The 25,163-nt window shown below is 58.3% G+C and overlaps 1 protein-coding gene across 1 annotated transcript in view; it reads left to right on the plus strand.

The window, feature by feature from the left end:
- Positions 1–25,163, plus strand: part of SCARA5 (scavenger receptor class A member 5) — a 40,440-nt gene that overhangs the window by 11,995 nt on the left and 3,282 nt on the right. The window contains exons 3-7 of the mRNA XM_009275124.1: positions 2,752–3,426; positions 9,543–9,623; positions 12,024–12,122; positions 19,458–19,508; positions 24,746–24,940. Coding sequence (XP_009273399.1) covers positions 2,752–3,426; positions 9,543–9,623; positions 12,024–12,122; positions 19,458–19,508; positions 24,746–24,940 — 1,101 coding nt within the window. The remainder of the gene's footprint in view (positions 1–2,751; positions 3,427–9,542; positions 9,624–12,023; positions 12,123–19,457; positions 19,509–24,745; positions 24,941–25,163) is intronic.

A 25,163-nucleotide genomic window follows, 5' to 3' on the forward strand; every position in this document is an offset into this window, starting at 1 on the left:
TGCGTAGATGAGGCACTTAGGGACATGGTTTAGTGGGTGGTGGTGTTGGGTCGACGGTTGGACTCGATGATCTTAGAGGTCTTTTCCAACCTCAATGACTCTATGATTCTCTGATTCTATGCCTGCATGCGTGTGCGAGCGTGTGTGTGCACGCACATGAGCTGGTGTGCATGCATTTCTGCGTGTGCTCCAGGTTCCCAGCAACTCTACGACTCGCCAGCTCCCAGCTCTTGATTTCATGCAAAGAACAGAAACCAAGGAGGGCGTTACGGGCCCACAACGCCCACGTTCTGCTCCTCTGGCTCAGCCCCGTGCCTGCAGCCCTGGCCCGCAGCTTTTGCCTGCTGAGCGGGGCGATGTCCGTGCCTCTGCCTTGCGGCAGGATTAGTCCATCCTACCAACCCGGCAAGTGGAAAATGGGAGGCAGAAGATTTGGGAGGCAGGAGAGCTGCTGGCTCGCACGCACGTGCACGCACAGAGCAGCCCAAGGCTGGAGGTGTTGCTGCTTGGAAGCTTCCCGGCGTGGTTTTGGCTGCGGGATGCTCCGGAGCAGCCTTGGCTGCCCTCGGGTTGGTGGCTGCGGTGCCAGGGCTGGGCAGAGGAGAGCCGCTGGGATCCCAGCTGGTTATTGGAAGTGATTTATGGGAATTTGGGGAACTCCGCAGGCTTTGCAACTAACCGCAGGTGCAAAGGAGGGGAGCTCGCCCGTGCTTCCCAGCCCTCGGCCACCGCAGGACCTGGGGTTGGGGTTATTTCTCCTTGTGCTGGTCACACAGGGCTGCTTTTCCCCTTGGTTTCGTTGCAAGGAAGCCGTGGTTGTCTCTGCACCCATCACAGGCACCCTGGGTCAAGAAATGCTCGGCGGAGCAGCTTTGGTCACCCACGCAGAAGGCAGCAGCACCCAGCCCTTCGCCAGCCCCGTGGCGATTTTTCCCAAGGTCTTTCCTTGCCAGTCGTCCCCTCTCGGGGTGGCTTTGGGCACGTCGCTTGGTTGCTTTCCCCGTTGCGAACCCCCACGGGCAAAGGCTCCCCCGAGACGGTGCCCGCTGGGCCCCTGGCACAGCAGGGACGGGCGATAACCGGTGACATTGAGACGTCCCCCCCTGCAGTGATGCAGGTGACAAGCAGGGACACGCAAGAGGGGACCAAACAATGTCACCGTGCCCCAGGAGGAGAGCTCCGAGCTGGCACGCTGCAGCCCAGCCTGGGAAGCTGGGGCAGTCCAGCAGCGGGACTAATTAACAGAGGAAAGATGCCTTCGGTGCCTGGAAGATGCTCAGCTCCTCCGTTACGGCACCCGCTGGCCCTCCCAGAGCCCCGTCCCTGGGCACAGCTGGTCCCCCTGGTCCCCTCCCGGGCACCCAGCGCCTCTGCTGCGGGTGGCCCTGAGCCCGGGGGGGGGGGCTGGAGCCCTTCGCATGTGCACGTCTGCTTTCGCCCTCTCCTTACTCCTGCGATTTTAATTCAAACCAAACGGCTTCGCTCCGTTTCTCCTCCGTGGAAATGAGGGGGTGAGCTGCCAGGCCGGTCCCGCGCCAGCCCCCAGCATCGCGCCAGCCGAAGCCCCACCACAGCTTAAAGAACAATGGGTATTATTTATTTAGGAAAAAAAAAAAAAAATCCCATTATTCGTGTGGGTTTGGCCTTGAGTCCCCCACCCCAGGCTGCGTTGGAGACCCAGCGTCGATGCAAGGCGGAGGGAGAAGATGTTATCCCCTGCCTGGATCAGCGTTTTTGGGGTGCGCCAAGGCACGCAACAGGGTGCCGGGGTCCAGGATCAGGCTTTACTGGGTGCTGCTGGGCTTGCTGGGCAGGGGGCTGCTGGAGCAGTGGTAGGAGCCGCTGAGAGCAAGAGGTTCCCCCCCCGCCCCAGATTTCCAGGTTCCCTCTCCGAACCCCATCTCGGTGCTCTGGGAGCTGGCGCGAGGCCAGGAGGAGTTTGGGGTGGGTGCCTGGATGGCCGGGAACTCTCTCCCACCAGGATTGCAGAGGTGGGGGGTGAAGGATGCTCCTGAGCCAGGGTGGGTTTCCTCCCTCGCTCGGGAAGAGCCCTGGCAGCCCCGGGATGAGGGATGTGGATGCTCCTGAGCCGGGGTGGGTTTCCTCCCTCCTTCCCTCCCTCGGGAAGAGCCCTGGCAGCCCCGGGATGCGGGATGCGGTACTTAGAGGCTGACAGCAAACCGCACCCAGCGCCGTGGAGACCTGCCGAGCCAGCCTGATGGTCTTCATTATAGAGCAAGGGGCTGAGCTCAGGCCCGGGATCAGCAGCCAGAAGGGAAACCTGATTGTTAAAATTAAAATTAAAACCTCAGCGGGGGAATTTAGCAGTTTTTAAGGTCTGTTTTTAGGAAAGGGAAGCGGATGCTTTTAGCCGCCAGTCCTCTGACCAAAGGCAAACACAAGCCGGGCAAAGCCACAAGGTAGAGCTTTGTAGCACCGTGACCCATCTGGCAAAGCCCAGAGCCACCCCGAAGCCCAGAGCTGCTGGGAGCTTTTGCTGTCCTTCCCGAGCGAGGTGTCTCCTTCTCCAGACCTTCAACCTCCTTCTCCAACCATGGAGAAAACCGTGGGGCCAGAGAGGGGCTTTTGGGATGAACCTTTTGGGGTTTGAGGTAGGGCTTCCACCTCCAAGCACCAAGGAACAGGGGGATGTCCAAGCGCTCCATGGGAGGAGGCGGGGTTGCATCTCTCAGGAGGGTCCCCGCTTCCATGGGGTGGCTTCTGATGCCCTCTCCTCTCCATCCCTTGCAGTCTCCAGACCACAGACTTCCCCCGAGGACCTGAAGGCGCTTATGGGGAACGTCAACCGCCTCAACGAGAGCTTTAGGGACATGCAGGTGAAGCTGCTGCACCTACCCCTGAAGGGGGACATGCTGGACCACATCTGGAGGCTCCAGGACCTCCTGCAGAACCACTCGGACTCCTTGTTCCTCATGACGGGGTCACTGCAGAAGCTGGAGGGGCTTCTCTGGAGCCTGCAGACCCAGGCCAGCCAAACTGACAAGGCGGTGTCCAACCTCTGGGACAGCTTGACCCAGCAGAGCGACGCAGCTCAGCAGGAGATGTACAAGCTCTCCGTGGAAGGCAACAGCAGCCGGCTGCTGCTGCAGCACCACGACCACCTCCTGAGCCACCTGGGCAGCAGGGTGGAGAGCCTGAGCGACCAGGTGATGGCCGTGAACGGGGCCATGGACACCATGAACAGGACCTTCTCCTACGACGTGAACATCCACCATACCCGCATCCAGGACCTGCAGGTGCTGATCAGCAACGCCACCGAAGATGCCCGGCAGATGCGCCTCATCCACATAGCCATGGAGGAGCAGCTGAAGCACGAGCTGGCCATCCTCAACAACGTGACGGAGGACCTGCGGCTGAAGGACTGGGAGCACTCCGTTGCGCTGAAGAACATCTCCATGATACGGGGTAAGCCGAGCACCTCTTATAAGCAGCTCCCTCGCCGGTGCATGAAGCTGTCGTGAGGAGGGGGGTGTTCTCGGTGCTTTGGGTGGTGGTGGAAATGGTCCCTGTGGCATGGGGATGTCCTGTGGGGATGTCTCAGGTACTCTTTGGTGTATCAAATCCACCAGGCACCACTGCTGAGGTGTCTGCGGTGTTCAGGTGTCTCCATCACCTTGGACTCTTGGACTCTCCAAATGCTCCTCCGTCCATGTTAGGAAGAAAGCTCCCAAGGTTCCCTCAAAGATGCCAGGAAAAAACTCTGCCAGGTCTCTCCTGACCATGAAAGTGAACCAGACCGAGCGCGACAGAGACGGTGGGTTTTTTGCCCTGCTTCGTACTGCAGTGATCAAGCAGCAGGCTGCCCACCAGTTCCCTCAGTCATCATCAATCACATAATTCGCTTTACTGTACATCCCCTTTACTCCATTTCCCCCCTCCCATCTTCTCCTCCTTTACCACCCTCAGCCCCTCCCAAGTCATAGAATCACAGAATGGTTTGGGTGGGAAGGGACCTCTAAAGTCCAACCCCCCTGCCGCGGGCAGGGACATCTGCAACTAGAGCAGGTTGCTCAGAGCCCCGTCCAGCCTGACCTGGAATGTTTCCAGGGATGGGGCATCCACCACCTCTCTGGGCAACCTGGACCAGTGTCTCACCACCCTCAGCATGGTGAAATAAACAACCCATCCCTGCTAACTCTTGACCATTGATTCTAGTTTTGCTGATCCCCTTTTTTCAGTATTTAATATGGTTGCCTCGGTAATCTGCCCCCCCCTCCCCGCAGTCTGCTAAGCATCTACTCCCTTTTTCTTAATTATCTGCAAGGTCCAGCCATTTGTCACACCGTTATCTCGTGAGCGTAGCTGTATGGCCAGGGTTAACCATCTACTTGAACATTTCTTCCTCTCTGATGTCAGGAATTTCCAGCTGTTTCATACCTTACTGTCTTGCTGCCGTGGGATCACCCACTTCTCTGCATCCCACAGCACTAGATCTCCTAGGACAGCCCAGCTCCAAGGGGACCAGCTCAGGTGGAGATGCCTGCACTGGAGAAACCCACGTCTGCTGTGGTGGACCCCGGTCCGGCTGCCTGATGTGACTGGGGAGCGGCAAGAGGAGGGTCCCTCTGTGCTGCACCAAGGGAGAGGTGGCTTTTGCTTCAAAGATCTTAGAGGCTAAAATAGGAGAGGGAGCGAAGGGAGCTGCACTCCTTGGGAGCAGCTTGGCTTCGTGGGATGATGGGGAAGTGAAAGGGTCAGGCTCTTTGGGAACAGGGGCATCCAAACAGGGCTGTGATGGGACCCAGCAAAGTCATGAGCATCTTCGTGATTTATGGCACAAGAGCAAGGGGGAACCCAATAAAATGGTGGGCAGCAAGCCCAGGAGAGGCTCAGCCCTTTCCCACATGCCACCTTTTCATCCAGCTGGAGCCCCTTGCTGCAGGACTTCGTGGAGGCAGAAACCCAAGCGGGTCCAAAAGGAGCTGGACAAATTCACGCAGGACACATCCATGGCTGTTAAACACCATGACCTGATCACAGTCCCAGCGAATGGCCATGGGAGAGGGAAAAGCCATGAAGAAACACAGAAAAGCCCAGTGCAAGCTCTTGGGGCAGAGCAAGAGGTTGGGGGACAGTTGCTGTCCCACTTCTAGGCTGTTGGTTTGCACCTGCGGAGATGCAATGAGCTGTTGCTCATTTCTGGTCCTTCCAGCTGAAATACCAGATGGGGAAGCACTTGCTCCCTCTGGCCGTCTGCTGAGCCGAGAGGGGACAGATGTGGTTCGAACCGCAGCAGCTACATCTCCCCATCCAGGCCAACCATCACCCTCGGGTACCAGCAGCTCATAGGGGTCATTTCCCCGGTCCTTGGGGGACGTTGGCTCCCGATGCCTGGTTCAGGGCTGCTGGGACTATGTTGCACCCGCTGCTTTGAGGTTTTCGTAGCTGCCTACCCACCCCCGTGGCCTCTCTTGCCCCCACTGCCATGGGGAGGACATCACCGTCTCTTGGATGAAGCCACTGAGGAAGGGGACTGTCGTGGAGCCCGACACCCATGCGCCATGTTACTCCAATTAACATGAGCAGAAAGCAAAACAAATCCCCTCCCAAAGGGCCAGCACCTGATTTATCAGCCGCTGCTCCGACACATTCCTGGCAGCCCCCACTTCCCTCCCTCCCCATCCCTCCTCCCTCCCCGCTTTCTGTCAGCAGCGATGGGTCGTGGATAATTTAGGAGCCTTGTGCTCAGCTGGCTTTACCCCGGCTCCAAATGTCCTTGGATGAATCCACCATGCTCCTGGCTGGATTTGCAGCAGCAGAGCCAGTCCTGGGCGATGCAGGGCTGCCTGCTCGGGGGTGCATTTTCCTTCCCCCGAGACCTTAGCTACCCCGGGCTCTGGCTTTTTGAGGCTGTCTGCTGGTGATGGCAGCTTGGGGAGGTCCCCAGGCTCATCTCCAGCAGCCGACGATGCCAAGCAGCTTGTGTGTCTCGAGGGCTTGGCCTCGCAGCGCAGAGGGGCTCTGGGTGTCACCAGGAGGGAGGATAATGGTGTCACCAGGAGGGAGGATGCCCCTTAAATAATGGTGTCACCAGGAGGGAGGATGCCCGGGATCATCCACCGCCTGCCCGGAGCCGCTTGCACAACTTGCTGGGTGGGATGTGCTGGCTCGCAGCGGGTCTGGCGGGGTGATTGCAACGGTCCCATCTGGCTGTCAGATCTGTGCATATCATGAAAGTCCTCATCCCGATGGTTTTGGAGGGTTTTTCTTCTCCGCTGATGCAGTGAGCAGCCCAGCCCTGTGCAGGCAGGAGGGTGAAGCAGGGGTGCATCTGGGCTGGGGTTTTCTTTCCCGAGTGCAAACCTCAAACACTGTGGGGTGGGGACCAGCTTGGCACGGTGTCTGCAGTGCTGCTCAGCCTCTCCCAACCACCCCTCCCAGTGCTCATGCATCCTCCACCCCAGCTGCTCCCTGTGTCCCAGCCCACCAGCTGTCCCTGGGAATGGGACCATCTCTGCTCATGGAGCTGCCTGGATGTAGCCAAGAGGTGTTCTGGTGGCTGATGGACCACAGGGCTCACTACCGTGGGAATAGCTCTGAAGGATGAATGCCAAAACCTAGGAGCCAGCAAACAGGATCAGCCTGACAATCTGCCCATCCCCAAGCCCTGTTTCTAACCCCAGGGATTAGGGAAAGGGACAACATGTCTCTTTCCTGGCTGTGTTCTCCCAGCCTCCAGCTCTTACAGAGCAGATGAGACTGTCTGTCGCCCATGGTCATCCTCCATGAAACTTAGTTCCCTTCTTAGCCTGTCCATGCCCTTGACCTCCCCGATGTCCCTTGGGACAGTTTTCTGAGATGATAGATGGGATGGGATGGGATGGGATGGGATGGGATGGGATGGGATGGGATGGGATGGGATGGGATGGGATGGGATGAGATGAGATGAGATGAGATGAGATGAGATGAGATGAGATGGTGGCAGAGGACTGGGGGGGCTGCACTGTAGCAGCTGATTTTAAGGAGGACGGGCAGCTCCAATCCCCATCCCACCGAGAGATGCCCTGAGCGGGCAGATCCCATGGCCCTTCCAGGGTTAACAGAACTGAGGTGGGGCCCTAGTGTGGGTTATTTCCCAGTGTGCTGATAAAACCAAAGCAGATGGAAGTTGTCAGAGCTGCCCCTGCACAGGGGACCTCGGCCGAGCCATGCTGGAGCCGGCGTGGGGGAAGAAAGACATTTCGTGTCAGCAGTAGTTTTGCTCCAGTGCCATTGGTGTGGGACCCCTTCCCTTCAGAGAGGATGCTTGGGGCAAAGTCAGGGTGATGAAATGGGAGACCTGTCCTCGGTGGCTCCCGCCGCAGATGTCTCCAGGGCTGCTTTTAGTTTTGCTCGTGGTGGGAAAGCATCTGTTTTGTTTAAGCAAGTGGTTTTCAGCAGCCCAACCTTTGCTGTGCTGGGGTGCCGCAGGGGAGGGAAGAACTTGACCTGAACCCAGGAGCATGGCTGCGTCATGCGGAGTTTTCACTGCTCATCCTGGGACACGTGGGGCCTTCAGGCGGGAGATGGTGCTGGTAGAAAAACCCCTTTGCCTTGACACTCCCACTGCTACCCATCAAAATCACCATCACCTCCATAAAGCCATGGATCTCCAGCAAGCTCTGCTTTCTGTAATGCCCTGTAGGCTGAAATTAATGGTATCGACTTATTTTAATACATTCTCCGTTAGTTCTTTATTTCAGAAGGGGCTGGGTGATATGGGGCAGCCTAAACATACCCACATTATTCCACTTTAACAAACTGGCACGATTTGACCTCCCTCTTGCTCTTTTGGGGCACTGAAAATCAATGGCTGTACTTAACACCCTCTATTTATGCAATCGGGTGCTTCCTATTGCTTATTTATTTGCCCATCTATTCAGTTTTTCAAACTCCAGCAGGCAAGTAGGCAGATTTAAGAACATGTAGTTTTACGATGCGGGTGGTGAGACACTGGCCCAGGTTGCCCAGAGAGGTGGTGGATGCCCCATCCCTGGAAACATTCCAGGTCAGGCTGGACGGGGCTCTGAGCAACCTGCTCTAGTTGCAGATGTCCCTGCCCGCGGCAGGGGGGTTGGACTAGATGGCCTTGAGAGGTCCCTTCCAACCCAAACTATTCTGTGATCCGATGATTTAATGTCTGAACACCCTTCTTTAGTGCTATGGGGATGAAAACTATTTCACCAGCCACCCCAGCACCTTCGTACAGCGCCCACCTCGCCTGGCTCCTGCCCCATGTCCCTCTGTGGAGCAGCTCTTGAACGTCGCTGGACCTTCTCCATCATGGAGAATCCTGCCTCTCCTACCCAGGGCCAGGCAGTGTCCCTGCTGCGCGTGGTTCCTCTTGTTCCCACCCAAAAATGCCTCCTCATTGTACTCAGCTCTCCCGGGGGGTCCGTTGTTCTTTGCATCCTTTTGTTTTGCCAACCGGGAACAGGAGACATGTGCCCGGGGTCTGGGGTCCGTCCCCACGTCCTCTCGGCGCCCGGAGATGTGCATCACCTAGGGAAGAGGAAACCCAGGGCAAGCTAACACAATAGTTCCCCGCAGTCCTCTCCTAGCCCCTGGCCATCTCCAGCTCGGGACGTTTCCTGAGCTTGCTGCAGTTCACCTGCTCAGGAACCTGCTGATTTCTGCGTAATATCTGCAGATTCTAATTACTCGTTCATTAAGACCGCTAAACATCCCCCCTCTTCCTCTCCTCATCCTTTCGCGTTACCACGTCGCCTGTAGCCCTGGCTGGTTGTTTGCTTTCTGCACAACTGTGAGATTACGGCTTTTGGGGTTTCTAGGAAAAGAGTGTTTAACAGTTTCCAATTATCACCCTGGCTTGGTAGGACAAAGACCAAATGACCCCTCGGGGCCTCTCTCTGCCCTATTTTCTATCATCCCATGAGTCTTTTTTTTTTTCCCCCTCTGTTCAAATTCTTTCTTTCCATTGATTTAGCTCATAATTGTTTTCAGCTTTGCGGACTTGGCCCTTTGCAGGCTGAGGAATATAACTCTATTACTGGGTTGGACTTTCTGCTCGCTCACGAGAGTTTGCACCAAAAAGCAATCACTGATGGCCAGTTCCTGATGAGATCGGTGATGCAAATCCTCTCCTAAAGGTTCACCTCAATATTTCCAAAATGCATTTCTTTTTTTTTTTTTTTTTTTTTTTTTTTTTTTTAATGTTATTTCGTTGGAGATGTCACAACTTTTGGTCAAAAGGAAACTCCAGGAGACTGGAATTTCCCATGGAGTCACGCTCAAGGTGGAACCACAGGAGCTGCAAGGAGAAATTTGCTGGCACGTGAGACAGGTTGATGGAGTCACGTTTGGCCTTCAAAATCCATAGATCGTGGAAGAAGGCTGCTGGCAAGCTCCCTCGCTGCCACTTTGCTCCTGTCTGCGGGGGTCTGTGTTTATGAGAGGTCCCTGGACACCTGATGAATGCTAACGGCTGGGGAAGGGTGGGTGGGTGCATGCACTGGTGCATCTGCTGCACAGCTGCGAAGCTGGGGCGCGATGGCTGCACTCCGATACCTGTTGTGTTTCAGGGCCACCAGGACCCAAAGGAGACCAAGGCAACGAAGGGATGGAGGGTGAACCCGGTCTTCCCGGCCTGCCTGGGCTGCGAGGTAAGGAACACCACATCCAGGGTGCCCATAACCCTGCAAGCCTTCACCCAAAGTCCATAGAGTCAACGGGACACCTCCTGGTGACTTCCCAACCTGTCCCCTGGGACCTCACCGGCTACGCACAAGTCTTGAAGAGCAACAGGATTAACCTGCTGCCCCCTCTCCTGCCAGACTGCCGGTCTTTAGGGGCAAAAAGTCTCCCTCGTCTCCCAGCTGGCCCCAGGACGGCGAGAGCTGCAAGGGTCCATCACCTGCAGGTTGATGTCCCCAGGCTCCTTTGACACAGCCACCCAGCCCAGGTTTGTGCAGGAGCTGGCCACTACCCCGTGCTCACTAAAACCAAGCCCTTGCAAAGCGCCGGGGCTGGCCTCGCTGCCAGCACATGGAGACCCGGGGCAGGGTCCCTCCGGCCTGGCAGAGGGGACTTGGCCACCGGCTGCAGCTCTGAGGCTTTTCATAGGACACGTTTTTCCAATGTCAAGAATGCCAATTTTTTTCCCCTTAACTCCAACCATTGTTTTTGAGAGAAATTCAATTTAAAAAACAACAGAAGACACCCCCTGCCCTGAGAAACAGGACTCAGCTTGAGCCTGTTTCTAATTTTAAGCCAAACCTAGAAATACTGGCTTTGCATCCAAGAGCCGGGGATGGCACAGAGGTGATGGAGGATTCCCTTTGGTGGGGACTTTCTGTCCCCAGGAGGATCTTTCCTATTGAGGCGACAGGATCCGTCCTGCCTGGGGCATGGACCTCCTTCTCCATCCAGGGTGTCCAGCCCTGGCTTCACCTTGACTGCTGAAGACATGACCCCCATAGGACTACCAGTGTCAGAGCAGGAGGGTTCAGCACATCGGAGCATCTGAGCTGCTGGTCCTGGGCTGGGCTTAAAACCTCATATTTTGGTACCCCCTTTCCCCTGGCTCCCTGGCGGGCGGCAGGACCAGCCAAGTTAGGCAGAGCCAGCTTGGAAACCCGATCGCTCTCCGAAAGCCCTCCTCAGCGCTGGCTGCCTGTGCTTGTTTCACCGACGGCTATATTTCTTTGCGTTGACAGATTCATGGCTGTTTTTCTTGGGTGTAACAAGCATCAGAAATATATCGTCTGGCTTCTTTCCTTTTTTTTTTTTTTTTTTTTGTTTAAACAGAAAAACAAAACAATCTCTGGAGGGTTCACCTTCGGGAAGAGTTGCTGAAAGGGCCGCTATTTTAGGTCTTTCTCCATCTCGCTTTCTCTGGTGCTTTTCTGGGTGTGGTCACAGCACCAGCCCTTTGGGTATGAGAAGGTCAGGTTCAGGTGTAGCCGGGCGTTGTAAAGCATCCCTTGATAAATCCCCTTTTGCGCAGCGAATCTACCATCCTGCCTCTGCCCCAGCTCCTCTACCCAAATCCATAGCCAGGTCCCGACACGCTGCAGCACACCCCCGGGGAGGGAGGCGAGGCGTTGGCCGGACGCGGCAGGGAAAGAGTTAAGCCCCAGACCATGTCCGCTGGAGCTGGTGCCCAAATTCCTCCTGGCAACTTTTTTTTCCTCTTAAACCAGAGGAAAATATTGACTAAGTTTGGAAAAGCCCAGCCCAGGAGGGGCGGAAGGCACAGTGCCAGGGGAATTCAGGGCTCCCTCAGCACAGGCAGGGGAGACAGGCAGCATCGCGCCAGGCAGGGGGCTGAGCTCGGGTGCCGGAGGAGCTCCATCTGAAGGACTTCTCCCCCAGGAGCTTCGGATCCGGCTCGGGCTCAGGCTCGGGCTGAGTCTCTGCTGGGTCAGTCTGGTGGGACCACTCCGCAGGTCCCACCAGAGCCCATCACCATCACAGGGGTCTCTCCCTCCACCTCCCCTTGCTGGCCCGCGTGGACGGAGGTCATCTCTGGGGCTTGGATGTGTCCCCGATGAAGGGAGCCCAAGCTCCCAAACTGCAGCCCCCGTTTCCCACCTCCTGGAGGTCAGGGGTGCTCAGATAAGGGGGTTTCATCCAAACCCTTATCCAATAAATAGCAAACCCGCCTGGTCAGCGTGCGTGGATGCAGGGGACCTGCAGCTAATGTCTCCTTGGGGGTCTCTGCTCCACCCTGGCTCCTCGCTCTTCCTCCTTAGTCTCCAGCTTTGGAGCCCAGTTACCTTGATCTGAGCCCTAAGATGCTCAGAGCTGCATTAGCACCAGCCTGTCTCTGGGTTAAATCCATCCCGTACCCGGGGGCAGGTGCAGAAAGAGAGGATGGGCTGGACTCTCAGGTGTCTCCTGATGGTCCCCGACTCCTGGCAAAGAACCAGAGACCGACTGGCACGTCTGCTGGCAAGCAGGACACATGTGTGCGTGCGTGCGCGTGTGTGCGCGCATGCACATCTGGTTTTTGTAGGTCTCCGCTGCAACAGGGTCATTTTGCCTCTTTGTCCTCGCTCCAGGGCTACCCGGGGAGAGAGGGCCACCAGGACCACGTGGCTTGAAAGGGGACCAAGGAGATCTTGGCCCTCCGGGCCCAGTGGGGATGCGGGGATTCAAAGGTAAGGACCAGCCTCTGCGCATGCTCCCGGCTGGGTCGTGGGGTCTGGCTGGGCTCGTTGGGCAGCAAACTGTCTCTAGAGACCACTGGCACGAGGGGCAGAGGCACTGGTCATGGGTGTGAGAGGTCCTTGGGGCTTGGGACCCACCTGGAGCTCCTGGGGGGAGAGGAAACCTTGCTGAGCTGTGAGCCTGCACGTGAACGACCTCTGCGCCGATGAACAACCTCTGCACCGAGACCTTCCCACCAAGGCACAGCGGTGGAGAGAGTCCAGGGATTGGAGGGAGAAGGGCAAAACAGTTGGGTTGGTGATGCTCCTGCCCTGCAGTGGGGCTCAGCGCAGGCAGGCGGGCAGCGCTGCCTGCACCAGGCACTCGCCAGAGCCCCGTGAGGACCTGCCGGGCTGCCCTCCGACGCTTGGCTCTGGCCAAGGGCTTTAGGAACAGCCTTGTGTTTGTTTTCTGGTGACCTTTTCCGGCTCGCTGTGGTTTTGCAGCGCCTCACCACGCCCCGGCTAAGAGCAGGGAGAAGCTGTGGGTGTAGGAAGTGGCCACACACCTATTTAGCAGGACAGATCTGTCCCAGGAGAACTTCTAAAAGAAGTTCCATGCTGCAACCTAAACCAGGATGGATAATCCCAAAACATGCTCTTTCTGCCTCAGAATGCCTTGTGGGCAGGGGGAGGCAGGAAGAGCCCAGCCCGAGGAAGGGACACCACCCCGGGCAGAGCTGCCCTGCCTGCAGCCTGCCCTGGTCACCGGTGGCCAAAGTGGTGTATTCCCCTCCTCTCATGCTTGTGGGTGATGTTGACCTGGGACGTGGCCGCACTGACCACCAGGACCTGGGACCGTGGCCACAGACCGGTGTCCGGGTCTGGAAAATGCCCGGAGCCCTGCAGGCAGCGCTCCAGGCAGGAGGTGTTGCTGTCCCTTCTTCTGGAGGTCCCGTGCGTTGTCTTGCAAGTTCTCGCTTTCACGCAGCGAGCTCCTTGGGCGAATTACACGTGTGAAAGCTGAAGGAAAACTTCCTCTTTAAACATCCTCTCTCTGCTCTATCTGCAGACTTGGCATCGAGCTGGCCCAGAGCTGGTGTCCAGTTTTCTGTATGTCCTCCAAAGAGCTGGTCATTGCCAGGGGTGGGCGTTGGGGTGAGACCCCCATGCCGTGTCTGGTGGCCCATCCTTCACATGCGGCAGCCACAGCGGTGGCCATCTCCTGTATCTTGCATGCCACCAGAGAGCCCCTTGTAGTCTAGGGGCAGGAGCACATCTTCCATCCCTTCTCCGCTTCATGGTGTCTTTAGGAGAAGGACCTTTCCTAGGGACACGCCATCCGCCTCCCAGTGCCAGTGCCTCCCGGTGCGGCCCCAGGAAGCTTTAGATCCAGGTAGAAAAGAGATGCAGGAGATGAGACGCTGCCAGTGGCCTCCTTCTGTAGCGAGGGAGCAGCGTGAAGCTCCCAGAGCTGCAGCCCAAGGCAAGAAAGTCTCCTGCAGGATTAGCACCTGGCTGGTCCTCTTTCCCTCGAGCCATTGCTGCTGTGATCACCCGCCCTACTGACACGATGGCTCTGTTCATCCCACCGCTCGCCCAGTCACCCCAGTCCGGGCACAAGCTGACCTCCTGGGGCCCGTTAGCTGCTGGAGACGGCTTTCCAGGCCACGTGGCTGGTTAGATGACATTTATGCAGTGCTGCGTAGTCTTGAAGAACGCTGCTGGGTGCTATTTCCATCACCCCGTCCCATCTAACTGGAAGCCCAGGGTTTCTGGGCTGATGTGGCTGGGACAAGTCTCCGTCCTCCCACCAAGGCAGAGGCTGCCAGCGGGGCGCAGAGCCCTGCGCGCTGCAAGAATAAAGAAACCAGCATTTCATGCTTGTTTTCCAGCGCTCTCTCTTGGGTTTTTTTTGGAGGTAACTCCGGCCTGCAGGATTGCAATATCGTGTTGTGGGGGTGCAGGACTTTATCGGAGCTGCGGGGCGAAAACGCCTGATCTGATGCTGCAGGAGGTCAAACTAACGCCTGGATGCGTCCCTGAGACAAGCCTTGCAAAGGCGTGAGCGCTGCAGGGACGGGTGCTAACGCAAGGGAGACATCGGCGCCAAGATGTTCCTGGCAGCGCATCAAACGCCGAGGTCCGCCAACCAAAACCACAACGTGCTTTGGGATCGCGGTTTCCTCTCCTTCCCCGGAGCAGAGGAAAGTGGGCTTTTCTCACTGGCCGGTGCCAAGTGCTCATTAGACGAGCAAATTATCCTGAGGAGCCTGGGCAAATTGAATTGGGCTCCAGTAGAAGACCGAGCCCTGATGCCAGATTTGTTCTGCAAAACGCATCCCCGGGGGACGCGTCCCTTCCAGAGGGAGGAGGCTGATGGGCTCCCGCATCACATTTCCACCCCTAAGACAGAGATGTTAATAGCTGCTGTGCTGGGTCAGCGCTGAGATGTGTTAACAGACCCCATGGTGGGCATCACAGCTCCAGCAAGGAGCTCTCTGGAGACACAACAGTGAGGACGAAGACTTTCTCCAGTGCTTACCAGCCCAGGAGGTGGTGGAGACCACCCCCCAGCACAGCCCCTGCCTCCAGGGGAGAGCCATGGCCACACCGCAGTGGTAGAGCACCAACCCCCACCAGCTTGGTGACCCTTCCCCAAAGCCGGTCTCCATCTCAAGGAGATGGAGACCTCATCTCAAGGTTCTCCCTTGCCCAGGGAGAAGAAGCACTTCTGCTCTTGGTTTTAGGAGGCAATGGCTTGGACGGCGCACCAAAGGCAGCAACGGGGGTTAGCAGGTCTTTGTCATGCGGTGCATTGCTTCTAGCTATCGTCCTTTCGCTGGCGTAGAGGAATCTCTGTATCTGAGGAGGCCTCTTGGCATGAAGGAAGTTTAGCCATCTCCGGGGCTCCACGAGCCATGGACTGGATGCACCCCCTTCCTCGTGCATTTCTTGGATGTGTCGTTGGTTTGGGATGAGGATGACCCCACAGCGGCAAAGCCATCAGGCGTTCCCCCCGGGGGGGATGGACCACCCCCAGGTCCCACCAGAGGCCATCACCAGCACAGGGATCCCTCCCTCCACCTCCCCTTGCTGGCCCCATGTGGATGGAGGTCACCTCCAGGCCTTGGATGTGTCCCCTACGAAGGGAGCCCCAAGCTACAGCCCCTGTTGCCCACTTCCCAGAGGTCAGGGGTGCTCAGATAAGGGGGTTTCATCCAAACCCTTCTCCAATAAATAGCAAACCACGCTGGCAGCAAGCTCTGAATTTCTACAGTTTATGGGATTCTCTGAAATTTATAGGAAACAGACACCGAGTGAGGCAACGGTCCAAGCCCGGGCTTTAAGTAAAGGCCTGTGTTTCTGCAGCACTAGTCTTACACTTCTATAATGACTTTCTTCTGAGCGCAGGAGAGCTATCGGCTCCCCGGGAAATGCAGCCTGTCCTGGCGGGGGCACATCTGGGGTGGATGAGCCTCCTCACCAAAAATCCCGGGTCAAACCATCTCGCAGAGGTGGTCTGACCCGGTCGAGGGACAGCTTCTCCTCTCCACAGCAAAGTCCTATGTATTTTCCCTTGTTGGCGTTTTCCTATCCTTGATGCATTTTCCCTCAAAATTACCCCAGTGGAGTATTATTTTCCTCGTTTCCAAATGGGGAAAATTATTCTGGAAAGTGAGTGTACATCAGTCTTCTTCACTCTTCCATGGAGAACTTCACGCAGGGAACACGCTCAGGAGGAAACAGCAGTAAATGGGCCAAGGTAGGGATCGCTAATTTGTAGATAAATTCAGGGCAATGAGAGAAGTCCCCTTCCTAAACACCACGTGCAGGCAAGGAGGAGGGTTTTGGCATGTTGCTGAAGGCAGAACATGTTTCTGCCTGTGAAGATGGGGGTTTGGCAGCTTCTCCTGGGACTTGCTCCGAGACCATGGTGGTCCACCTCACCCTGCAGACCCAGGAGCTCTTTCCACCCTCCTCCAGTGATGTCCTCTCCCGTGAGCTTTGCAGGTTTTGTGCCCTGCCTCTCTCAGCAGCGCTGATTTTTGGAGCAGAGGTGATGCCCAGGAGCAGGACGTCGGTGGGGACCGAGCTTCTGCCATGGGAAGGGCTGAGGGTCACTCGTCGTGGCATCTGTGCCAAAACTGCGTGCACAGTCCAGAAAAACCAGACTGAGCTTCACTGATTTACCCGCAGTGGGAACCAGCCGAGCAAGACCTTGACACTCGTTGGGTGAAGGCACTGGGCAGGACCTCCTGGTAGGACCAGCGGTGATGCCGGCAAGGGGCTCTCCTGAACTCGCGGGCTCGGTCCCAGCCCCGAGGCTCTCTCCTTTCCAGCTCACCGGGGCTTTGCCCCCAGCTAAGGATGCTCTCCAGCCCTGACACCTCGGGGAGCTGGGCTTGACCCCGGGGTGAAGTCAGCGAGTTGTGCTGCTGAAGGGGCTGTCCCCTCTGCTCGCTGTGGAGAGTGATGGGAAGAAGGGAAAAAGAGAAAATAAGAAGAAAAACCTTCCAGGAGAGTGAGGAAATGAAGGAGCTTGGAGGACTGCACGGGAAAAGCCAAGGCAGAGGGGGAAGGATAAGGCAGAGGGGACGGGATGTGTTTTAAAGCACCCTTGTGAATCTGTTGGCATCGTCCATAAAACACTTCTTTCTTTTAAAGGGTCTTTCCTCTGCCAGATGTATATGAAGCTGAAAAAAAAAACCACAACAAAAAACCAACCCAGCTTAAGCCTAATGCAGAAGCACAGGTCGGGGATGGGGAGGAGAAGCACATCCAGAACGGCGCGCTTTTGGTTAGACCCACCAACCCATCCCGAAGCAGCGTCGGCTCCGATGATGGGCTGTTCCCCAGCCGCGTTTGGGACGGGTCCAGCCACGGAGCCCATTGCACCAGCTCTTCCTTCCCCATCCGTAACCAGTTCCCGCTCCTCAAGAGCCCCTGGACCCATTTTTAACACCTCGGCATCTTTAAGCTGAGCCCATCTACTGCTTTTTGGAGACCCGGGTGCCCCCCGTTGGCTAATGACATCGGGGCTCCCAGGAGAGCGGCACCTGGCCCTGAAGACGTGCTGCTGGGCATCTCGCTCTGCCTGTGCCAGGAGCCCCTGGTTTCCCCCACAGCATTCCCGGCTGCTGGGGAGGTCTCACCACCGGCTCCGCTGCCTTCTGCCAGCCGTGCCTCTTCATAGAATCATCGGATCACAGAACGGTTTGGGTGGGAAGGGACCTCTCAAGGCCATCTAGTCCAACCCCCCTGCCGTGGGCAGGGACATCTTCAACTAGAGCAGGTTGCTCAGAGCCCCGTCCAGCCTGACCTGGAATGTTTCCAGGGACGGGGCAGCCACCACCTCTCTGGGCAGCCTGTTCCTCTTGCAGCAGTGCCGTACGGTTTCAATTTGTGCTGAATTTTTTTGCCTTGGTCTTTTTCTTAAGGGTTTCTAACCGTTTCTGAGGGTTGAGGTCTCCCATTGTTAGAGTATTTCCTTCCAGTGCAGCACCTCTGAAGTCCCCCACTCATCCCAGTTGCTGTCACCTCCCTAATGAGACCAGCAACGATACAGCAGTTATTTACTCCAGGAGTTTCAGTCCACGACTTTTCTGCCCAGCACAGCTGATACATTCCTGTTCCTCGAGCTCCATCTTTCCACCTTCACCTCTCTCCATCGTTCCTATAGGATACCCTATAGGATGCAGCCCGGACCCCGCAGGGAAAGCGTTTCTGCTCCGGAAGAGCCGGATTTTTGGGGACGAACACAAAAGAACAGTAACTGTTGCTTTCCAACCCCCTTTCCTCTGGGCTGGGGAAGGAAGGTGGTGGACAGCACGGGCTGCTCCGGCATCCCAGTACCATCACGTGCCGGTGAGCAGCATCTCTGGCCTCTCTCCCGCTGCTCGGGGGGCTGTTGTCATCTGGTTCCCATCAGCGGGGCAGGCTGCAGGCAGCTTTCCTCCATCTGACACAGCTGCGGCTGCCCAGGGGAGCAATCTCGCCTTCCCAGAGCCTCCAAGTTAAAGGGCAAGAATTTCCTGCACGCTCTTTTTTTTTCCCCCCTCTATTATTATTTTATTTTGTAAGAAAGTTCTGAGTGCGTGTGTGTTGTTTGTTGTTCTTACACGGAGACAAAAGAGGAGGATATGTGGAAGCGGGGCCGTGCCGCAGGGCTGGGGCTCGCCCGGAGCATCGCCGGCTGGAGCAGCCCGGAGCCTTCCCCGGCCCCTTCCCTCTGCAGCCTCGGGGGCAAAACCAGGACCAGCAAAGCCGAGCCCACGGCCCCACTCAGGACGGTGTTTTCAGCGGTGCACACCATGGGAAAACGCGGCTGCTGCCACCGGCCAGGAGCAAAGCCGGAGCGTGGGCAGGGGTTAAGGGAGGTGGTGGGAGGCAGGCAGAAGGCAGGCCACGCTCGCGAGCCACGGGGAAAGCCAAGCCGTGACACAGATAATTATTGAGCTCATTATTTTTGTATGGAAATAGGCATGTTTTTGAAGGCAGCCTGTTTACCCAGCTGGCCTGAACGCCCCCTGCCCCCAGCATCGTTGCCTTTTGAGGGATACAGGGTTTGGTTCACCAAATCTGCTCGTGAGGAGGTGCCAGCTGGGTGCGGGAAGGGGTGATGCTCCATCGAGGCTGCAGGAAGCCACGTCCCTGTCCCTGACCCCTGCAAAATGAAGCCTTTTTAGCCTTAAATAGGATTTTTTTAGCCCCGGATTCAGGGTTTGCTTTCCTTTATTCCCGCTCCGCTGCTGCCCGGCAGCCAGGGCTTGGCTGTTCGGGGTGGGGGTGTAGCAGTGTGGGTGGGATGGTTCGAGGGGCCGCCAGCCCTCCGTCCTCCCTCTGCTACGGGACATGCACCCCGGGAGGATTTTTGAGGGGTTCCCCATTCTCCCATCCTTACCCTGCACCCCGAGCTGGGGGGTATTGCACAGCCCCCCCCCACCCCCCCAAGAGGGTACGCAGGGCAGGGCCCACCCCCGGCCCCGGCAGATCCAGGGGGAAAGAGCCACTTTGGGCATGAAATACAAACACAGGGAGCCCAGGGAACGGCTGGCCCCACGCGGGATGAACCCTGCACGAAGCCGTGTTTTCCCAGGGCCGGGTTGGTTTTGCCTTTGAAAAGAAGCATCCCAGGAGAAGCCAGGGGAGCGAGACGGTGGGTCCCATCGCCGTGCAGCACGGCCGAGGGGTCAGGAGAGGGGCCGACAACGTCGTTTGCCTCGGTTTCCCCAAACTGATAAAGCCCCCCAAGAGCTACAGACACACAGCGTTGCCTAAGAGCAGGATATCCAGTAAAAATCTGATTTTAGCAAGATTTATGCCCCCTGCTTGCTCTTTTACCAGGTGACCGAGGCCCGAAGGGAGAGAAGGGGGACCGAGGCGGCGGCGGCACGGGTAAGCGCTCGCTCGCGGTCATCTCCCCGGTGGTCCGGGCACGGTTTCGGTGGTGTTTGGTGGGGGCGTTAGGAGCCCGTGGGAGAAATGCCTGCTGCAAAGCAGGCAGGAAAGCAGCGGTCGCTGCTGGGACAAGGCTGCTGAGCCCCGTGCTTGGGTTTTCCTGCCTGGGCAAGGAGGAACCGGAGCGGCGGGGAGGCGGGAGGGATGCCGGCAGCATGCAAAGACGGAGGATCCTCAAGGGAAGTGGTCATGACGTTAAGGCAGAGCCAAGCAGTGGGAAGCACCTTGCTCTGCAGCCCCAGGAGCCCTCGGCGTGCCGAGACCCCGGCCAGGCCGATGGGGCTGGACCGGGGATGCCCGAAGCCTGCCGGGACTTTCCACTCCCGGCTCCTTCCCGCGGAACAAATAGGATCAAGCTCAGGGCTGAGCTCGCCCGCCCGCCCGGCCACGCGTTTTGCTGGCAAACAGTATGGTCGCCAAGCCGGGGACAGCCCGGAGCTGGCAGCGAGAGGAATGAGGGGTTGGAAGGACACGTCTCTTCCACCCCTCGCCCCATGGCAGGATCGGCCCGAAGAAGCGTTTTTCCAGGGCTTAAAGATGGAAAGGCCCGTTTGGATGGAGGCACCCGGGCCACGCCATGCTGCCGACCGCAGCCGGGCCCGGCAGCGCTGCCATTGCTTTGGGGTTTCCTCTGGGGCCGAGACCAGCACGTGCCCGTCGATCCCCAGCTTGCCGTCCCCTGGCAAGCCAAGAACTGCCAGGGAACGAGCCCGGGGCTGGATCCTTCCCACCCTCTGCTGCACGCTGTGGCTATGCCGTCCCTGAGACCCCTGGAGATGCTGATGGCTTCCTCTAGGCTTTGGACATCCCTCCTGCCTCTCCAGGGACTTCCCTCCTTGGGGACATCCCTCCCGCCTCCCCGAGGACATCCCTCCTGCCTCTCCAGGGACTTCCCTCCTTGGGGACATCCCTCCCGTCTCCCCGAGGACATCCCTCCTGCCTCAGGCGCCCCACACAGGGCCTCCCGGTCCCTGCCACCAGCCGCCACGACCCCCAAATGGTGCCACGCAAGAGCGAGGATGCGGCAGGGTTGGAAGGGGAGCAGCAGCAGAGGCGGCCGGGGAGCACCACGGCGGGATGCACCAGCACCCCAGCAAGGACCAAGGACCCCAGCCCCCTCCAGCCACTGCTCGGTGGGCGAGCACAGCTGGTTCCCATCCGCAAAGTACAAATGATGGGCTGTATCACTAATTTCCTGGGATAGACGTACCCCACATCTCCCCACTGGAAACTTGACGTTTGCATCCACATTCCCAAACCAGAGGGACCCGAGCGGAGCAGGGGCAGCGGGAGAGGGCGGTGGGGAGCCCAGGGAACCGGGGGCAGATGGTCTCCATTACCAGGGGGGAGATGATATCTCAGCCCAGCTGCAAAGAATCAGGCCCTTGTTTTCTCGGCCACCGGAGGTTATTTCTCCTCTTTAGCTTTTCCTTTCTTGTTTTGCTGTTTTTGGGGGCTGGGCACGTGGGAGGTCGAGGGTTTTGGAAGTAACTGCTGCAGCAAAAACAAATGCACACGCACAGGATGCGAAAGAAATGGTGCTTTCGGGGTTTATTTGGTATGTTGGAGAGGGAAGGGGCCAGGGAGCTGCTCTGAGACAGACGGGGCCAGGCCACTTCGCAGGCGGGGGGTTGCTGCAGGCAGAGAGCACGGCTGGCATGCTCCTGCGCTGCTCTGGAGCTGCAGCCCGGGAGGACCTGATCCTGGACAACCTTCTGCAGCACAACGAGGTGGACAACCCGCTTTGGTCCCGGTGCATCTCCCGATGGCTCCGCCAGCTCGCCAGGGCCAGGACCCAAGCGCAGCCCTGATTCCAGCTGCAGCTTTTGCAGAGTCCCCAGGGCTCATGGGCACCGAAACAGCCCCTGGCTGGACTGGACTGAGCTGGGCTGCGAGGCCGTTACGGGCAGCTGGCACTGGTTTGGGAGGAAACTTCTGGGTTTTATTAGCTTTTATTAGCCCTCTAAGCAACGCTTGTTAGAGGCTAAGTGGAAGGGCTGTGGCCAGGACTCATGCGGCTGAGCTCTGTGGCTTTATTAGCCGCCCTCACCCTGCTGATTAATGGGAACATCCCGGTGGTGCCTGGATCTGCGCCCCTGATTGCGCATCTCTTCCCCTCCTTGGAGAAGCGGTCATCGTCCTCCAGCACGCACGGGCTCTGATGAGCACCCAGCGGAGAGCCGGGGAGAGGACGGGCTCGCAGGGGGAGGAGTGAGGACGTTGGGGTGAGCAACTGCCTTGGGTTGGAGACAGGGAGCTGGTCCTGGGCAGGATGAGCAGCCAGCTGATGTTGGATGTAGGGAGCTGGTCCTGGACCGTTGGTCACCTGCCTGCTCTCCTGGCACCAGGGAGTGCCGGTGGCTTTGGAGGCAGAGCTGGATGGTTTGCTCTCCTGGCACCAGGGAGTGCCAGTGGCTTTGGAGGCAGAGCTGGATGGTTTCATGGAGGGGATTATGCCTGCCGGGATCTCCGTGCCCCGTTTAGCTATTGCTTTCCCATAGCCGTCACAGACATGAGGTGACAGCACCCAGGGAAGGATCCCCTGCCCTGGGATGCTCCAGGGTGCAAGAGGGACAACGGTCCCAAAGCCGCAGCATTCCCTGGTGCCGGGAGAGCGGGCAGGCAAGGGGACCCCCCCCCCCCAGGTGCTGCAGTGCCGGTGGCTGGGGTCACCAAACGTGTGGAGCCGAGAAGGTGACACGGCGTGGCTCGCCACCTCGATCTGAGCAGTGGAGGAGAAGTGCTGGACCCTGGGTTTCCCTGGCCGGGACCCTGGGTTTCCCTGGCTGCATCCCGCCCTCCACTTGCTCGCCTGGAGCAGGGAGGCTGGGCTGGCTCCCTAGCAGGGGACACCGGTTTTGGACCCGGCACAAGCTTGGCTTGGCAGGAGCAGCTCCCCTGGCAGCTCCGGGCAGCGTCCGCAGCTCCGGCACCCGCGTTCACCTCGGAAGAGTCACTTCATCCAGCCCTCAGATGACACCATCCCTGGGGTGAGCCAAGGCAGCTGCCTCGGCAAAGCTGCACGACGGCTGGGAGGAGACATCCCATCCCAGATCGCAATCGGGTTTCATTACCAGGACTCGCTGAAGAAGACAGCCGGCAGCATCCCAAACGAGCCCCCCTGCTGAGATGCGATGCCACCCCTCCGGGTCCATGGCAGGGCTGTGCAAAAATATCAGCGAGATGGTTCGGGGACAGCACACGGGATGTTTCCTGGCTCCTCCGTGAACCTGATGCTCTGCCCAGATCCAGGAAAACATGCTCAGGGTTTCCAGACCCCTTCTTGAGCCTGACCCCGAGTGGGTCCTGGAAGTGGGAGAGCGGCCAGTGCCGAGGCCAAGCAAGGACTGTGCTTTCGGGAGGTCATTGGAAGAGGTGGCCCTGTTCCCGCTGGGAGCGAGCCAGGGAAAACCCAGAGCCTGAAACATGAAGAAAAAAAAAAAACAAACCAACAACTTTTGTGCAGGTCCCAGCCAGCCAGCAGTGCCAAACCCCGTTGCATCTCTGTGCAGCAGGTCCCAAACGCTGCTCCGGTCTGTAAATGTCCCGTTAACCCTGCACCTCCCAGCCCCGAAAGCCTGGGGCAGGCTGGGACCCTGCTTTGCCCACCTTGGCCAACCTTGCGGTCACCAGCTTGGCTGGCCAAGGTGCCCGAAGAGACCTCGGCCAAGCACGGCTGCCCGCGACATCCCGCCACCGCGGAGTTAAAGCAGATGTTGGACCAACGTCAGATTTTACCCAGCTCTTGGCAGCTCCCTCTGCACCGGTCGCCTCTTGGTGAGGTGGAGACCTTTTGGGTTCACCACCGGAGAAGCTGCCGTGGTCCCCGTACCGTCAAAAATCACAGACGAGAAGTTTTCGTTCCCTTTTACATTGCTGGGACTTCGGTGGCGCGGAAGCGGGGCGCAGCCCCCCGACCCCCCCCCCCCTCTCCACCAGGGACCAGCTTGGGATGTAGAGGATGAGCTGGAGCGTTGACGGCCATCAAGGAGGAGACCTCGGTCTGCCTGGAAATGCTTCACGCAGCAATCCAAACCCCATTTATCTTCGCGTTTGAGAAGTAATGTCATTGAGCATTTCCAGCGGGAACGTGTGTTTTGAGGGGGGGGGGGGGGGGGGAACAAAACAAAAAGGGGAACCAAACCCAAGCCCTGGCTTTGAGAAAATGTCTTTAAATAACAATCTCGGAGCAGCTGCAATACAACCTTGTTCGGGGGAGTCCAGCTCCACCCTTGGCTGCCGTCCCAGCCCACGGTGAGTCACGGAGCGAGCCCAGCTGCCTGACAGCGATTTTCTCCGTTCAACCCCTCTCTCATCCCAAATAACGGGATCTGCGGCGTGGTCCTTTCGCTGGGTTTCCTCGGCTGGGGGTGGAGGAGGAACCGCTGTGGTTTGGTTTTGGTGCTGAGCTCCTCGGTCATGCCCCTGTCAGATAAACTACCACCAGCCCGTGCCTCTCCCTGGCTGAAGGATGAAGGGCGACCGTGCTGGTCTCGCCTGGTAGGAGGGCGGTGATGGAGGGGAGGAAGGCTGAGCAGCCACAGAAAGGCAACTGGGAGCGGAGGGAGCAAAGCCACGGTGGGGAGGGGGACAAGCCATGTCCCCCCACCCCAGTTTGGCCTTTCGGACCGACGTGACCCTCCCCTCAAGCACGACGTCAGGGTCCACCTGGGCAGCGTGGACTCGGTCCGGGGTCCTGCCTCCGGGCTGGAAGAGCCTCCCAATCACCTGAGATTCCCTTTTGGAAAATACTTGTGCCCTGGTTTCGCCGGCGTCTTCCTCCTCCCGCGTGGTTGTTCAGATCTCTCTTCTCATCGCAAGCCTGAGCTGTCTCCGTTTGGGAGACGTCCCTCACCTTGATGGCTTCAGGACTGATCCTCGCTCGGTGCCTGCCCTCCCTGCAGCACTTTTAGGCTGCAAACGGGTTTCCCATCTTGGCATGACCATTGCAAGGCTCAGCCTCCTCCAGCAAACCCCTGGGTTTGATGGGACCCCTCCAGCACCATATCCAGTGGTGACGGGGTGTCCTCAGGTCACCCGGAGGTCCATCACCCAGCGCTTTCTGCAGCCGCGGGCACCACGGGGAGGGCACGGGAGGCGGTCCAAGGCGGGCAAGGGGCAGCACTTGGAGATGCCACCACACCTCCTCTGACCTCCCTCTCTCTTCCCGGCAGCCGCCGCTGAGGAGGGGATGATTCGGCTGGTGAACGGCTCCGGCTCCCACGAGGGACGGGTGGAGGTCTTCTACGACCGGCGTTGGGGCACAGTGTGTGACGACGGCTGGGACAAGAAGGATGGAGACGTGGTGTGCCGGATGCTGGGCTTCCGAGGCGCCGAGGAGGTGTACCGCATGGCCCGGTTCGGCCAAGGTAAGACCCTTCCAACCTCTACCCCCACCTCATCCAGCAGCAATACCCGGGGCCAGCCCATAAATAAACCAGAGACCCCCCAAAAATGAGCCTGGAGGCGTCCAGCACGTCCCCCACGAGCAGGACAAGGGGCTGTGGTGGCCCGAGAAGCTTCAGTCTGGTCGAGCACCGGTTTATTCAGCACGGCCGGCCCCGGCCGGCTGCAAATATTTTGGCGTTGGCT

The sequence above is a fragment of the Aptenodytes forsteri genome, unplaced genomic scaffold (assembly GCF_000699145.1).
Source record: "Aptenodytes forsteri isolate BGI_AS27 unplaced genomic scaffold, ASM69914v1 Scaffold192, whole genome shotgun sequence".
NCBI lineage: Eukaryota > Metazoa > Chordata > Aves > Sphenisciformes > Spheniscidae > Aptenodytes > Aptenodytes forsteri.